The sequence below is a fragment of the Pan paniscus genome, chromosome 15, assembly GCF_029289425.2.
Source record: "Pan paniscus chromosome 15, NHGRI_mPanPan1-v2.0_pri, whole genome shotgun sequence".
NCBI lineage: Eukaryota > Metazoa > Chordata > Mammalia > Primates > Hominidae > Pan > Pan paniscus.
This window is the reverse complement of record NC_073264.2, coordinates 33,471,963-33,490,282: the sequence shown is the minus strand read 5'-3', so window position 1 is coordinate 33,490,282 and position 18,320 is coordinate 33,471,963. Positions and strand designations below refer to the sequence as shown.

General features: G+C 35.6%; 1 protein-coding gene across 6 annotated transcripts in view; it reads right to left on the bottom strand.

Annotated features, from left to right (window-relative positions):
* Nucleotides 1-3,086: 3,086 nt before the first annotated feature.
* The window catches only part of ARHGAP5 (Rho GTPase activating protein 5), a 93,296-nt gene continuing 78,062 nt past the window's right edge, over nt 3,087-18,320 (bottom strand). For all 6 annotated transcript variants that reach the window (XM_055097459.2, XM_055097460.2, XM_034937402.3 and 3 more), the window contains exons 4-7: nt 16,475-16,552; nt 12,790-12,921; nt 10,293-10,398; nt 3,087-8,200 (exon numbers count right to left, since the gene is read on the bottom strand). In XM_055097459.2, coding sequence (XP_054953434.1) covers nt 7,873-8,200; nt 10,293-10,398; nt 12,790-12,921; nt 16,475-16,552 — 644 coding nt within the window. In that variant the 3' untranslated portion in view covers nt 3,087-7,872. The remainder of the gene's footprint in view (nt 8,201-10,292; nt 10,399-12,789; nt 12,922-16,474; nt 16,553-18,320) is intronic.

Sequence of the window (18,320 nt, the reverse complement as noted above, 5' to 3'; positions counted from 1 at the left end):
AGTAGTAGAATTTTGAAAGTAATTTTTTTCTCTCTGGTTGCTTTTAAGATTTTTTCTCTCTGGTTTTCAGTTCTATTATAATATGCTTAGGTATGAATTTTTCTTTCTTGCTTGAGATTGATTCAGAAGCTTCCCCAAATCAGTTGCTTATCTTGACAACTATGGAAAGATCTCAGTAATTATCTATCAATATATTGCTTTTGCATCTCTCTGCTGTTTTCCTGCGGTGTTAAACTTGATAAACATTTCTTATCTTCTATATTTTCTGTTCTTGTTTTATTCTATTTTCTTCTCACCAGTCTTTCAGTTCACGAATTCTATCTTCAGCTGTGAGTAAGCTGTCACAAAAACATTGAGTTCTTGATTTCAGCTAGTATTATGTTTGGCTATATAACATTGGAAATTTTTCTGTAATTTTCCAGATATCTGCTAAATTCTTCATCTTGACTTTTATCACCTTGGACTGAGTAAGCATATTTTAAAATCTGTGTTGTCTTTGATTCATATTGTCTTGTCTCCACACATGCCTTGTTATTTTGTGGTAAACATCAAGTTTGCAAAACTATAGAAATACTTTAAAGCTTTAAAAGGTCTTTAATTCCAATTCCTGTTCACCTATGCCTGTAGGACACCATCAGATATATTGTCATCCTCTTGGATACCTCCTCCAGAATTTGCCAAAAAACTCAAGGAGAAAGTGGCCCCCAAAACAGGCTCACCTACTTGGGTGTTATTTTCTCTCCCAATTTCTGGTTGTAATTTTGTGCTTACTGGCTTTCTAATGGCCTTCAAATCGATTTTTTTTTTTTAAACAATTTTCTCCATTTTGTCTAGATGCCCTCAGTTGGATGGTTGGTCCAAATCATCTTACATTACTATAAGTGGAACTTCCTTCTTGTTGCTGTTAAGTCACTTATATTCTAACTGTATGGGAATTTGGCTTTCTCCAAGTAAAGGTGGTATGAGACAGCTGTAAATATCTGGAAGCTGTGGTTAAAAAAAATGTATAAACAAATTTGGCTTCTTTTAAATTCGAGTATTCACAAAAAATGCTTGAGGTCACACAGACCAATTTTGGTACACTCAAGTTAGGGGACTATGCAAGAAGTTAATCAGGAGCTAGGATCATTGGGGGCCATCATGGAGGCTGGCTACCATTCAATAAGCAAGTTTAGTTTGTGGCTGACAGCTTTTCCACACTCAGTATGTGATAAGTCTGCCTTCAGTATGACATTATGGTGTACACTGAGTTGTGACTTCTGGCCAGAGTGAATGCTCTGATATGCAGTCAGACCAATTTATAGGTGAAGGCCCTTTCAATACATTCATAGGTCTTTCCAGCCTGAGCATTATGGCATAGAGATACGTAATCTTCTGTTGACCTTTCCCCCCGCAATATTTAACACATATATATTCCTTGCTTTACAATGGGACCAAGTTCTGATAAACCAATTGTAAGTCAAGGAGTGCGCTGAATGTGTATGGTTTTCGCACCACTGTAAAGTTGAAAAATCTTGAGTCAAACCAGTCGAAGTCGGGACCATTATAAAATTTCTCTCCGGGATGTTTGCTGACATTGATTGAGGTGTTACTTGGAAGAACTTCCCACAATTACTCCATTTATGTTTCTCTACATTATGAATTCTCTGACCTTCAGTCAAATTTATCCTCTGAATAAAGGCCTGCCAACAATCGGTACACATATAGTTTCCCTTCTATATGCATTCTCCAAAGGCACCTAAGTAGACTGGTTAGTGATGCCTACACCTTGGAGAGATCACCAATTAAATAATCATCACATACTTTTAGATCGATTATGGACATGATTTTGTTAAGTGTTAATAACTTCATTAACCTATGCCACAATTTAGTGAAATGTTGTGTGGTCATGATTAATGTACAGAATGTGGAGATGTAATTACTGCCCTGAAAAATCTTTGTTAATAAGGCTGTTGAAAACAAATCAGTTCTGATGTGTACAACTGTTATCACCAGTCCTACCTTCCAGATAGTTTTTAATGTTACTAAGAGCTTCTAAAATATCCGTTTCACATAGCTCTCCTTATTTACTTATTACTAAGTAAATGAAAATAGAGAATTTCCTTTGGAAACAATGGCAACAGGAACAGAGGGTAATTATCATGTGTAAAATTTTACTCCAACCGATATTATTTTGAATTATCTATCATAATATATTCCACATAAAGTTGGAGGAGATAATTTTATTAACAATCTATGCCAGGGACCAGCCAGTATCTGTGGGTCAAATCTGGTCTGCTGCTAGTTTTTTACAGACACAATTTTATTGGAACACAGTTATATTCCTTTCATTTCTGCATTATGGCTATTTGTGCACTATAGCAGAGAAGTGCCACAGAGATCATATGGCCTCCAAAGCCAAAGACACTATCTGTCCTTTCCCCAAAAAGTTTGCTAACTCCATAAAAATAATCTAAATGGATTCTAAGGTACACAACAGTAATTTTTTAATTAAAGTACTAGATATAACATTTTAGCTTGTTATTTACATTTTTAGAGCAGGGTCTCCCTTTGTCTCCCAGGCTGGAATGCAGTGGCTTGATTGTGGTTCACTGCAACCTCCGCCCCCCAAGGTTCAAGCAATTCTCATGCCTCAGCCTCCTGAGTAGCTGGGGCTACAGGCGCCTACTACCATGCCAGGCTAACTTTCGTATTTTTAGTAGATGTGGTTTTGCCATATTGGCAGACTGGTCTCGAACTCCTGACCTCAAGTGATGTGCCTGCCTCAGCCTCCCAAAGTGCTGGGATTACAGGCATGAGCCATCATGCCTGGCTTTAGTTTATATTTTAAAAGTACATTGCTGGTAATGTTTCTCACTTCAAATATTACAGACCAAAAGACATTCAGCAGCTATGCCTGTGACTGCCAACAAATGAAAAATCCCTAAGTCAAATTTCCAAGAAGGATATCTAAAGACTGTATTCTCTCAGATAGGTATTTTTTTTATCCTTTCACCTACATTTATAAACAATCCCAAATAATAACAGTATGATAGTGTGTACAGCTTCTGATTTTACTTCTTTTATGGAATTAAACAGAAGTCTACTTCTTAGAACACCTAAATATTTATTTGGATAAAATAACAAGAATCTGGAGAAAAGAAACTAAGAGCCCCAAAGTTAAAGCTGGTAAAATAGTTCAAGAACTTGCAGCAAGTACCTAGAAAATATTAAATGGTTAGGACAAAACATTCACAGTTCAAGGTCCCAAGAAAATGATCTGGTGAGCAAATACATATACACACTTAAAACTAATCTGGATGAATTAGTGAAGCAATGAATAAATAAGTCAATTACTATACCCACATAACTTATTCAAATAAAATCTAATACAAAAAATAAACTTAAAAAATAGGTTAAAACACTAAATCTTAACTAAAATATTAGGCAAACTAGAACAGGAGGGCCGTTATTAAATTGTTCACAATAACTTACTATTTGAGACAAAACTGAATAGAAAATCTGAATTGTGAGAATAAACAAGTTGTTTCTCAACTACAATTATTTGACAGCTACTCAAAAAGTGCATATACTGCAGGTCTTAATACTACTAACTACTGGTAAAAATGACTAAACCAGAGCTGCCAGCACCAAATTAATTTCAAGGGTTATAATTTTATGCATTTAGTATTAACTAAAATGCTAATTATCATTGGTTAGCTTTTCAAAATCATTCTCACTGCCTACAGAATTTCCACAAAAGACTAATTTCACACAATTTAATTAAGATGTGAATATGAGATTCTGTGACTCCTCCCACTCCTCTCCCCCTGACAAAGAAAACTCATATAGTGGAGGAAAAAATGGAGTCATGCAAATAGGACAATGATGAGGATCAATTGAATAGTGAAGACTCCCAAAGTTAATTAATTAGATTTTAACTGCTTCAAAAAGACCAGGGTACTTGGATCACATCAAGTAACTGGATGTTGGAATATGAGATTAATGCTTGTACAATCCTCTCATTGTATGTAAAGATGCTATCCTAAGAAAATGATTTGAATAGTATCTTCCCTTATTAAATCTTAGAAAATTTTACTTTCAGGTATTTCATAACCTGAAAAGGCTAAGAACTTCCAAGAGTTCTAATACAGTAAAAAAATCAACCATGTCCCATATGTATTGAAACAAATTAGAAACTGTTAAGTCTAAGAATTTAAGTACCTTGAAACTACTAAATTCAAGATAACACAAAGATTCATGTTGAACAGACCTCACCAGATCCAGACTGACAACATATACCACAAAATTTGGCCTAATAGTCACAAACCATGAAGACACAAATATATTCGTTAATATTAGCAGCTCTGCTATAACTAGAATAGTTTTCAAAATATTTCCAGTGGCTCTAAAGAATGTCTAGCCACAGCTCAAAAATCACATCCAGGTAAGATCTCAGTCTTAGAAATCTGTGCATTATCTTGTTTTCCTGATAATTTAAAAAATCAAATTTTCACCTATATACATCCCCAGAAAAAATTTTGAATCTCCTTTTCAGGTACAGTGAAAATTCAATAATACATCTCCTTAATAAAATTTCCATCATATTGATAAATTTATATTTTTATTTTTCATATTTCACTTGAAAAAAATTAGCTAATTTTTACCAATGAAATGGTAAAAATAGAGGCAACTATAACTTAAAATTACACAGCTTCTTAATGTTTTATTCATAGCATTCTTTATACATCAGAAGCTTCACTGATATTTAGTTTACTGCAGCATCCTGTGGGTGAAGCACAAAAATTACATTAAACAAAGAAACAAAAGCACTTTTGACTTTTTAAAATTATATGTATATTTATATCCAGTTGACAAATAGCATCACAATTATTACTGTATAAAAAACTAAAAATCACCATGGAACCTAAGGCCTAAATTCTCATTCCAATTGTTCCCTTTTGTTGATACCTAAGAGATATTAATTAGATTCCAGTACCTCAAAAAAAAAAAAAAAACCCAAATAAACAAAAAAACCCAGGTCTACATTATTTACATACAGTATGGGAAAAAAAGCTGCTTTTTGGCTAACTTAGATTGCGGTTACCTGCAGTATTTACACTGTAAATGTTAAGGGGAAGAAGCACTACTAACAAATACCATTTAAAAAAAATATATTGTGCCTGGAATTTTATTCTTAAATTAGTTGTACATCCTAATAAGTGTCTGTTGAATAGAATTTGACTTCTAATAAATCTACTGAAAGTGTGAAACAGAGTACCACTATGCTTCTTTATATTGCTAATCTAGATCCTGTTAGGTCCAATATTGTAGTTAACTATAAGCACTGAACCTTAAATGAAACAATGGCAACATGTGTGTAGATGAAATTTTATTCAGTATTGTAAAATATAATGCCTTGATGTTTACTCACAATTATGAGACTATCCTATTCTTTTAATCCTTTAAGAAGTCTCATATGATAGGTCCCTAAACAGTGAAACCTTCCAGTAACTTACCAGAAAAAAGTTTAATTATGTTATTCTGTTCTTAGATGTTTCTAATATTTAAAAGCATATCTAAACCCTTGGCAAAAACAAACACAATCAATTCAGTGTAACAGACTGAGCTTTAAACTGTACTTTAATTTTCAATAACTGTAACCTACTGGTTAATTGAACCAAATGTAGAGTATTTAAATGACTCACTATGAAGTGTGTCAAATCAATGATAGAATGCATAGAAAAGTGGAGATAAGTTTGGGGGAAGGTGCAAGGTGGGTTAATGTGAAAAACAGTAAATGCCAGTTTTAATAACAAAAATGGTACTAAACGCAGATGAACATTAAATTAATACAGTATAAAAGAGAACAGCTTAAATAAACTGGTATTCACATATTACAATAGCAAAGTTATGACAGAATGAACTGAAGACACGAACAGTTTTGAAAATTCTCTTTTCAGCCTACTTCCAATAGAAATAGTCAGGCTTTTTTCCTGTACATAGTTTGATGCTTTGTCTATACCATATATAGTAGAAAAATAAATTCTTTAGCAACCTAGAAACAGTTTATAAAACTCTTAAAGTTTAATTTTCTTTGCCAGACATGCCAATAGTTAAACTGACAACTATAAATTAAAGCTATATAGACAATAGGTATAAGTAATATAGAACAGGTTAAGAATACTACATTTACCGGATTTTTTTTTTAAAATTACTGTACTTTCTTAATTCCTGTGTGCTTTGCAATAGGAATAATAGGGACTTTGTTTTCTTAGAAAAGATAACATGTAAGAGTATAACACAAATAAGATAATTTATAATATACATGTACTTCAACAGCAGCCTGGTTCATGCCAACATCTTGGTTCTGAAGTTAAAATTGGAAGTACAATACCTAGAACTTAACAGTTGGGAGAGACAATATTTATTTTAGGAAAAAACAGAGCAAATCAAACTCTTAGGAGCCTTGAATCTGAAAATCATCTATTTACTATAATACACATAAGATAATCTTAAAATTGTAGTATGAATTAAGATAACATTGACCAAAGAATTTTTTTCTTTACTACACAAAATATAACCTAGTGAAATTTACCTGTGCCACCCATTCTGAAAATTTTATCCATAATTTAGTGTTCTGGTTTTATCTTCACTAACAAAATGTTTACCCCCAAAAGCAGCAGTCACTTATAGTAATTCTGGTACCAACATCAAAGGAAAAAACTGGCTTAAAAATGGTGCAAAAGCCATTTTGGATTTTAGTACAACACATCACAGAAAAGAATATGAATACAAATTTGTAATATAAACACTCCAAAGAGTCTGTCAGTACCCAAAGTATTTTTATTGCTATATTAGCAATGGGTTTTTTGGATATTTTTTAAGGGCCACATAAAAATAGATTCAAGGAACAAATTAAATTGAAGTCCTAGATTTAAATGTTTGGTTTAAAGAATTTTCTACAACAAATTTCATGTTTATGTATGAAAAGTTATATAACCTTATATGAAAATGTCATGAAGTATTTTCTACACTATACTAAATGTGTTCCCCAAGAGGGAAAAAATTAAAATATCTAAAATATATTAGATTAAGATTACAAGACCATCATAGATCTTTTGAACATGCATCTGTTTACAGAATTAACAGTATACAAAATTTTTATTTCATTATGGACCATAAAGAAATGAGTTGGTGACAACTATCCTTTGCACAACATTATCAACTCACTTTAGCCACAAGCATGTCCTTGGTATGTGTGTAAAAGAAATAGGTTCATTTATCCCTCATCAAATCATCCACGGGTTTACTTGGAAGTAAAGATGAAGGTACAGAAATGTGAAATATGTCAAGTATATTTTTTCTTTCTTTCAAACAACATCCCAAGCATGGCCTCAGTAGCCTGAAATTATAAAATACTTAACTGGGCTTTTAGTTATCTACACCGACTGCCAGAATGTAAATTAAGTTGCCCAAATTAGCACATCAAATAACAAAATCAGCCAGAAAGCAGGCTGAAAAGCATTAAATGTTTCATATAGGTGAGTTTTTAAATCATTTAATTTCTATAGAAAAATTTTATTCACAATATAATGTGACAGAAATTGCCACAGGAATGATATACTGATTGCAATAAGGTTGCATGCAGCAGCAGCTTTGTACTTTATAGCTATTTTTGTTTATAAAAATTAAACCTCTCCAGTCATGCTTATCACATGGTCTTAGATTTGTAATGTAAGTGAATAAGGAATACCATCTAGTTCAAAGAGAAAATGTAATTTTGAATGTGAATTATCTGTATGAAACATGAAGTATACTACTGAACCCTGAAACATGCATGTCTAGATTTGCTTTTTGTCCAAATCCAGCCTGTTTGCAATCACTTCCTACTCATATAATACCAAGAGGATCCGTTTGTAATTGTGGTTGTATCAGCTGAGGTTGCAATGGTGGCGGCAACTGAAGTGGCACCATTGGTTCCACCAACTGTCCTGGGTTTGAAGGTGGTGGAGGAGCCACAATGTTTGTCGTTTCTACAATTTCTCCATTGTAAAAGAAAAACTGACACTGCTGAATGAATGTTTCAACAACAGATTGATGAATCTTAGTAGTAGACAGAAACTCTCGATTTTCAAAATCAGGTCTCATCAAGGTTGGCCAAAAACAGATGGATAAGTTGTCTGCTGTCATTAGGTTGATTTTATGTTGCTGACTAACCCTGAAATTATGAAAGGAAAAAACATTTAGAAATCAAAACTCATTACAATCACAGAATTCCAGAGCTAGAAATGATCTCAGATTTAATGTTACCTTTTATCCTACTTCAAACCTGGGGTTTAAAAATTTGCATAAAGAAGCATCTTTAATTCATATGTAAAAAACTTTTCCTGGGCCAGGTGCAGTGGCTCACGCCTGTAATCGCAGCACTTTGGGAGGCTGAGGCAGGCGGATCACCTGAGGTTGGGAGTTCGACACCAGCAGGACCAACATGGAGAAACCCCATCTCTACTAAAAATACAAAATTAGCCAGGCGTAGTGACAAAGCCTGTAATTCCAGCTACTTGGGAGGCTGAGGCAGGAGAATCGCTTGAACCTGGGAGGTGGGGGTTGTGGTAAGCCGAGATCGCGCCATTGCACTCCAGCCTGGGCAACAAGAGTGAAGTGAAATTCCGTCTCAAAAACAACAACAATAACAACAAAAAACCTTTCCTGATGTGACAAATTGTATTGAGTTTCTGGCAACAGAAACAACAAATTCTAATTGTGTATGTAACTTCTTTGACTACTGTGAGAGATGAAAAACCAGAGTATGCTCTCTCAACTAGCTTTGGAAAAATTACTACCATAGGGGTTTGACACTAATATCAGGCTAATTTTCCCTTCCTTCCTCTGTTCCTCTCTTTTTTTTTCCTCTCTCTTTCTTTCTCTCTCCTTTCTTCCTTTTTTTTTTTTTGAGAATCAAGTCTCACTATGTTGCTCAGACTGGTCTCAAACTCCTGGCCTCAAGTGATCCTCCAGCTCCCCAAAGTGTTGAGCCACCGCATCTGGCTGAGAATTTTTAACTTTCAGAAAACCTGGTTGCAGCAGGTGCGGTAGCTCACGCCTGTAACCCCAGCACTTTGGGAGGCCGAGGTGGGCAGATCACAAGGTCAAGAGATCAAGACTATCTTGGCCAACATGATGAAACCCTGTCTCTACTAAAAATACTAAATTTAGCTGGGTGTGGTGGTGTACATCTGTAATCCCAGCTACTCGGGAGGCTGAGGCAAGAGAACTGCTTGAACCCAGGAGGCAGAGGTTGCAGTGAGCTGAGATCATGCCACTGAACTCCAGCCTGGCGACAGAGCAAGACTCCATCTCAAAAAAAAAAAAAAAAAACAACACCTGGCTGCTAGCATTCCATAAAACAATCTTTTTTTTTTTTTTTTTTTTTGAGACAGAGTCTTGCTCTGTTGGCCAGACTGGAGTGCAATGGCATGATCTCAGCTCATTGCAACCTCCGCCTCCCAGGCTCAAGCAATTCTCCCGCCCCAAGCCTCCTGAGTAGCTAGGATTACAGATGCTCACACCACGCCCAGTTAATTTTTGTATTTTTAGTGGAAATGGGGTTTCACCATGTTTCCATGGTATTTTCTCAGGGAAAGGTTATAAGAAATGTTAATACAATTTTATACCACATTGCTAGTAAAAAGTAAGCTTTAAACGTCGGTTAATCCTCTTTTAGGAGGTACCAGCTGAAATGTACTTGGTTTGGGTGTTGATACTATTAGTTTAAAAAACAAAAAAAACCAAAAAAAACCATACAGTTCATTAAAATGCCAGTAGAAAATATTATGAGGAGACTTTTCAAAAAATTAGTACATATACTAATAGTTCCATTCAGTCCTCAGAACAACTTTGTGAAGTGTTGTTATTTTCATGTTTATAGTTGAGACAATCAAGACTTAGGAAGAATAAGTCATTTACCCAAGGTCACAGAACTAGTAATTTTTCAAACCAAACCCTGTTCCAACTCCAAATAGGTCAATCTGGTTAGTTATCTGAGTGTCATTTCATATCTAAAATTCTAAGATTTTACAGAGAATGTGGTAAAAAGGAAAATATACTTACCACACTTACTATTTATATAATAATTACATTACAAAACTAATCATATATCTTTTTAGATATAAATTAGAAAAACAAAATTCAACTATATGTTTAGTCTGAGTCCCCTTTTCTATCTGATAATTATCCAATTTATAAAATTTACATGTTTGAAATGTGTAGTGCATTTTATTTGCCAAAAAACCCTAAAAAAATAAAAATACCTGTTTAGATGTGTTATCACGTATCTGAATACATCATAGTTTACAGGATGAAATTTCTTAACAATTTCTTTCAAGGCATGAAGACGTTCTGTTTTATCCGGGATTTCTGTAAAATTAAAACAGTGAAGAATCTGTGTAAAACTTACACATTTAAAAATATTTGATAAAGCTTCCTGCTATATTTACTATAACAATCAAGAATGTGTTTAAAGCATATTAGGATAGGTAAACAAAATCAAAGAAAATGTTCTAAAGCAGCAGTCCCCAGCCTTTTTGGCACCAGGGACCAGTTTTGTGGAAGACAGTTTTTCCACAGACGGGTGGGGGGATGGTTTCAGGATGATTCAAGTGCATTACATTTATCATTAGATTCTCATAAGACGTGCACAACCTAGATCCCCCGCATGCGTGGTTCACAATAGGGTTCCCACTCCTAGGAGAATCTAATGCCGCACCTAATCTGACAGAAGGTGGAGCCCGGTTTCCCTTATCCAACTGCTCACCTTCTGCTGTGCAGCCTGGTTCCTAACAAGCCAGGCTGTGTGGCCTAGGGGTTGGAGAGCCCTGTTCAAAAGAACCTGCTAAATTATGTAAATTAAGAAATCACTTCAACTAACATTATCTATTTCTATTAATGTTATCATTTATTACTATAGCCTTTTTATAAGGAAAGCTAATCACTGAAGACCAAAGTGACCCAGCATTGACAAAATGGGAAATGGTACGTTAGCAATTTATGTAACTAGATACTGATTTATAATTAACTAATTACTTATAAATATGTTAGGCTCTTAACATTTATGCTACAGAGTAACTATTTTAGGCTTTGTGGGCACACTTACTCAACCCTGTGTTGTAGCAGAAAAGCAGTAACAGACAACATGTAACAAACGGGAGCGGCTATACTCCAATAAAACTTCTGAAATTTGAATTTCATGTAATTTTAATGTGTCATGAAATTTTCTTTTCTCTTGGTGTAAAAACGACTCTCAGCTTAAAAGTCTGCCAAAAACTGGCGATAGCCTAAATATGGCCCTCGGGCTATAGATTCGCCTATACTACAATTACTTGTAATCCATTTTGCTTATCAAAGATTTTCCTTTACAGGCAGTTTAAGTATTTAACTTACTCTCCAAATATATGCAATTATGAAACAGAGTAACTAAAATGTGGCCCTGAAATAAATGAGATAGAGGGTGCTTTCCACCTCTTCCTTATTTTGGAGACCAGTGTGCACACCACATCATTATGGTAGCATAACCAATTACTAACAACATTTCATTTGTTACACATTACTTCTAAATCAGTCCTCAAAAATTTCCTAAGTAGGAATGTTCTGAGGTTCCTATTAATGGTCAATAGATAAGAACATCTAAGCTATCAATTAAACCATTTTCCCACTTTACCTGAGAGTACGTATATATATAAGGCAACTATACCTTGTGACAATATACAGGATTAAAAAAAAGAATCACTGAGAACTTAGAACAATACGAAGTAGTTTCATCTAAAATAACCTGAAGACTTGCAACCAAAAGGAAATAGTAGAGAGAAGTATTTAGCAACTGTGCTAATTTTTTGTCACTGAGAAATCATGTGGATGAAACTGATGCCCAAACAGACTTTAGTTCTCATTTTCCAGATAAATGAATATCTGTTTAGTGGAAACATCTGAATGAAAGATGCCAAAGTAGGAATAAATACTAAATAAATATCATGTTCTTTCCCAAAATGACTTACAACACATGGTCTGCTATGGTTTGAATGTTTCCCCCAAAGTTCTTGTGTGGGAAACTTAATCCCCAAGGCAACAGTGTTGAGAGGTGGAATCTTTAAGAGGTGACTATATCATGAGGGTTTTGTCCTCATGAACAGATTAACGCTGTTATCTCTGAAGTGAGTTAGCTATTTTGGGAATGAGTTCCTGATAAAAGAGTAAGTTCAGCCCCCTTCCTGTCTCTTACTCTCTGAGTGTGCTCTCTTGCCCTTCCACCTTCGGTCACGGAATGACTTTGCAAAAAGGCCCTCACCTGATGAGGCCTCCTTGACCCTGAACTTACCAGCCTCTAGAACTGTAAGAAATAAATTACTTTATAAATTATGCAGTCTGTAGTATTCTGTTACAGCAACATAAAACAGGTAAGACAAGGCCAAAGTAAATTTCTTTGACTTACAATTTGAAGAATTTATTTAATTTTCTTACAATGCCCTTAAGTTTGAATTAAAAACACAAACCTCAAACTTCTAGTACAATGATCTTCTAATTTCTAGGAGCATTTAAGTCACCTAGGGGGCTAGCTAAAACAGAATATTCCTGGAGGCCATCTCCAGGGATTCTGATTTTAATTTAGAGGAAAATGCCTTTAAGAAATAGAGTTCTAGTTAAGTTAATTTTTATTAGCTACATATTCTAGTACATGATGATTTTAACACTTAGCAATCAATATCCAAAAACTGCCATTATCATCCCTCTCATAAAAAGGAGGTTTATACTTACTTGCTGCTTCCAATAGTTCTGGATGAAGAGAATATGGAATTAAAGGATCTGGCAGATCTGCAAAGAAAGCTTTAAGGGCTCCAGCTACAGCATTTACTGTTACTTCCATTGACACTAGATTGATATTATGATCTACAAGACAAAAATTAACATTTTAAATTATATAATAAAACTTTATTATAGAAGCAAGCTAAATGGTTACTTTTAGATCAAAAGATAACTTTAAGTCTTGGGCCACTTTTCTTTTTCTTTTTTTTTTTTGAGACTGAGTTTTACTTTTGTTGCCCCAGCTGGAATACAGTGGCACAATCTCACCTCATTGCAACCTCCACCTCCCGGGTTCAAAGCAATTCTCCTGCCTCAGCCTCCCGAGTAGCTGGGATTACAGGCAACCGTCACCACGCCCGGCTAATTTTTTGTATTTTTAGTAGACATGGGGTTTCACCATGTTGGCCAGGCTGGTCTCGAACTCCTGACCTCAGGTGATCCACCTGCCTCAGCCTCCCAAAGTGCTGAAATTACAGGCATGAGCCATGGCGCCTGGCCCCACTTTTCTTTTCAGGCTTACAAACTACACAGATCAGGGAAAAGACAAGCAAGCAATAAGCCTTTTCTGTTATAATTAAAAAAACACTGTTAGGCTTATTAGTATATTGAGGAACTTTACTAATATCTATCTTTTTTTTGTTTGTTTATACAGCTATTTAAAAGAGGCCACAAGAGGCAGGTGAGGTGGTGCGTACCTGTAGTCCCAGCTACTCAGGAAACTAAGGTGAGAGGATCACTTGAGCCCAGGAGTTTAAGTCCAGCCTGGGCAACATAGTGAGACCCTGTTTCTTTGGAGGAGGAAAAAAAAAAAAAGAGGCCATAAGTAACTAGAAAGAAAAAATAAATATGCATACAGGTTGATCGGAAACTTGTTCACTGGAACATTTCGTATCTGGGATAACTGCTAAGTAAAATCCACATACTCCAAAATTTGAAAAAAATCTGAAATCCAAAATACTTCTGGGCCCCAAGAATTTTGAATAAGGGATACTCAATTTGTATAAATTCTAATTTGGACCTTTTAAGATTACAGTTCAAAATTTTATGTAAAATGGTTTAAATTTAAGTAGTTGGTGAAGTTCCGACTAAAAAAATCAAGAATGGAACATACTAAAGGTGTATCATAAGGTTAATTTGCTATTAGTAAATCACTTTAATATAAAAAATAGGCCAGCAAAAAGAAAAAAAATTTCCCCATCACCTAGAGAGAAGCATTGTTTACAGTTTAGCATGTTTCCTTTCAGCCTTTCTCTGCTCATTAAAAAAATTGCCAAATCAATTGTTCACATTTTGCCCTACATAAACAATTTTAATGGCTGTGAAAAATTTCCTTAGATTATACAATTTACATAATATTCTATTACTGAACATTTAGATTTCATTTAAATATATTACAATAATATGAAAATGATACGACGCTATGCTTTAATACATACAAGCTTATTTCCTTAGGCTACATTCTTTGTAGTAATAGCTACCCCATGAACATTTAATATGGTGCTCAGACAGAAAACTCTTCATATGCATTATCCTATTATCCTTATAGTTACTCTCATCACTCCCATACTAGACATGAAGAAATTGAGATTTAGAAAGATTAACTTGCCAGAGGCACAAAAATAGTGGCAGTGGTGGTAGGACGAGAAAACAAAACAAGAAAGTCAAACTCAAGAGCCTTGGTATTAACTATAACCATGCATTCATTACTGGAAGTGAAATTCTACCAATTTAATATCATTGTCTAAACAGTTTTTTAAACACTATAGATAGATAGATAGATAGATAGACAGATAGATAGATAGATAGATAGATTTCTTTCTTTTTTTTGAGATGCAGTCTCACTCTGTCACCCAGGCTGGAGGGCAGTGGTACAATCTCAGCTCACTGCAACCTCCCCCTCCTGGGTTCAAGTGATGCTCTCGCCTCAGCCTCCCAAGTAGCTGGGATTACAGATGTGTACCATGTCTGGCTAATTTTTTGCATTTTAGTACAGATGGGGTTTCACTGTGTTGCCCAGGCTGGGCTCGAACTCCTGAGCTCAGGCAATTCACCCACCTTGGCCTCCCAAAGTGCCAGGATTACAGGGGTGAGCCACTGTGACTGGCCAATATTTTTTAAAAATGGGATACTAGACTATACGATACTCTTTGGCAACAAGGTGTGTTTTTGTATACACACAGTCACACACACACACACCACTCAATAACTGATGTTTTGCCACTTCAACAGGCATAAAATCTTTATTTTACATGGCTTCTTGGTATTCATTCTACTTATTAGACCTGAGTGGTACCCCCCAACACCCCTTTTAAAAAAAACTTACAATACTGCAAAGAAGAGCCTTGTAAGTATATCTTGGCATGCTTATGCAAAGACTTCTGTAACACATTCCTAGAAGTGGAATTTCTCTACCAAGCTATCTGAATCCTGATATTCACAAACTGCCTCTCAAAAGGCACCTACAACCAACAGTGTACAAGATACATGTTTACTTACGCTCTACTAACAATTCTTTTCATTCAAATAAAACAAATAAATATAATCCTTTAATTTTTATCATTAATAGAGGCTAAGCATATTTTCATGTATTTTTGGTTGCTCTCTTCTGATGCGAATTACTTAAGCTAGGTATATCACACCCTGTTTTAGCCACATGTCATACAGAATTTTTACATTTTTGTAAAATTTTAGCATGTACATAGTCCAGTCTATCAACTTGGGTTCATGCTTTCTAGGTTTCATATCAAGTTTAGGCTTTTCTTTACTCTAAGACTATAAAAATATTCACTCATTTTTCTCCCTAGTACTTATGGTTTTCATTTTTTACGTTTAAATCTTTAATCGCATATAGAATTTACTGAATATGAGTAGAAAATTCGGCTTTTTTTACTCCTAATGGCTAAGATGCCGATCAATCATAAGTCAAATTACTGCTTTTCTAAATCTGGTGATGGATTTATACAGGTTCAGTCACAGTCTTTTATTTGTGAGATAGTTTAATGTATTAGGAATATGAAATTTGGGGAGAAACTCAGAGTATATGCGCCATAAAATATCTAATCTGATATCAAAATATTGTATAGTATTCCCTTCAGTCTTAGTGTAAGAGACAGTTTCTTGTTATTTCAAAAACAAAATTTATTCTACTGCTTTCCATTCCTTCCAGGCCTGATGGACTTTGCTTCAATACTGAAAGCCTGCTTTTCCAGCACCTCCTTTCTTATTTACCAAATCCTCTTCTGTCTTCATACTTACATTAAAAATTTATACAATATTGTATTTTCTTGACTCAACTGCCTCGTTTTCAATCTTTTCTTCTATTGCAATTGTATTTTAAAAGTTTCTTATCATCTATTTCCTCTTATAAATCCCTAGTACCAAGGCCCCTTAATTCAAAGGCTCTAAAAGTAATCAGTGACTTCCTTGCTAATGTAAAGAAAACAGGCTTTCCCTAGCTGTTTTGTACCTTTACTGTGGTATCTATTCTACTTAGTGCTTCTAATCTCACTTTGAAACCCTCTCTCCTCAACATCCATATCCTTAGGAAGTTTTCAAATGAAAATCAATCTTCTCACCATGAATTCTAACAAGGAAAACATAAAACAACAATTTTTATTTCACATAATCATCTTCTTACCTTGATCAAACTGCTTTTGAATATTGTCTTGGTCAGTTTTATTCCCGCTGACACGGTAGAGTCCTTCGGTACATAACCCTAAGAGAATAAAGAAATATGCATACTTTAATAAACACATATATATCCACACGGCTGGGCACAGTGGCTCATGTTTGTAATCCCAGCACTCTGGGAGGCCAAGGTGGGAGAACTGCTTGGCCCAGGAGTTTGAGCCCAGCCTGGGCAACACAGGGAGACTCTGTCTCTACAAATAATAAAGAAAAACTTAGCTGGGCATGGTGGCATGCACCTGTAGCCCCAGCTACTCAGGAGGCTGAGGCTCAGGCTCCCCACCTGAGCCTGGGAGGTCAAGGCAACAGAGCAAGACCCTGTCTCCCAAAAACAACCCCAACCAACCAAACAAAAAACCAATATATATCTATAACAATAAATGTACTTAATCTTATGTACAATTTCGTTACAAATTTATAGTGGTAAAATATTTGTAAGAATAAAATATTTTTTGAGCATTTTAAAAAAGTAAGTTCTTAGTGGACTGTTTTCTGTTTTAAACCATTTAGGACATTCAGCTCCTGACAAAATGAATAGACTTATTTCTCCCTACTCTCTCACTAAATACAGCTAAAAACCCTGAATCTAACATGTAAAAAAACCAAACATAAGTAGTCTGTGAATGGTGGAGAGAAGAAGGCAAACTGGCTAATGACTTAGAAACTTGAAGAACGACATGACAGTAAGTTCCCTGATTTTTGAGGGGGCAGGCAGAGGCTCATATCGTGACTGGGCGTTGGAGAGGCCTGCAACCCAGAAATACTAATAAGCAAAGGCAAAAACACCACCACCACCATACCCAAAACTAACAAAAACAAAAAGATAAAACCCAACAACAACAGCAACAAGAAGTCTGCTTTCCCTAGTGAAAGGATTAGAAGAGGTACAGCCTAGCAAAACAAAACCTTTTTGACTATAATCGCCCTACTCAAGCCACAGAGCATGGAGTCCCTCCTCACTCTTGTCAGTGGAGGCCAACTGGGAAGCCTAGACTTCTACTGCTGCCAATCAGTAACAAGGAGTTCTTTACCCTTTCTGGAGTGTCAGCAGAGGCTGAGTCAAGAGCCTAAACTTCCACCACCAATCCTAGGTAAGAGATGCCCTACCTACCCCACCATGCTATATTATCAGTGAAAGCCAATGGAAGCCAACAGGGAGTCTGAACTTCCACTCCCACCTTGCAGCCCTCCTCCCCTGCTGGTGCAACGTCAGAGGAGGCCTGCTTAAATAGATTTGAGTAATATTCCAAAGTCTCTGAACACAATATCCAAAGTGTCTATGAGATACAATAATAAAACAAAAGTCCCTCATATCAAAAACCAAGAAAAATGTCAACTTGAATGATAAATGACATTTAACAGACACCAACACAATGGTGGCAGTTATGGAATTATTGAACAGGACTTTAAAGCAGTTATTATACAATGTGCAATTACAAACACACTTGAAACATGAAAAATAGGAAGTTTCAGCAAAGAAACAGAATATATAAGGAATAACTAAATGGAAATTTTAGGCCAGGAGTGATGGCTCCCGCCTGTAATCCCAGCACTTTGGGAAGCTGAGGTGGGTGGATCACTTGAGGTCAGGAGTTTGAGACAAGCCTGGCCAACATGTTGAAAACCCACCTCTACTAAAAATACAAATATTAGCTAGGCATGGTGGTGGGCGCTTGCAATCTCAGTTACTTGGGAGGCTAAGGCAGGAGAATCACTTGAACCCAGGAGGCAGAGGTCGCAGTGAGCCAAGATCACACCATTGCACTCCAGCCTCGGCGACAGAGCGAGACTCCTTC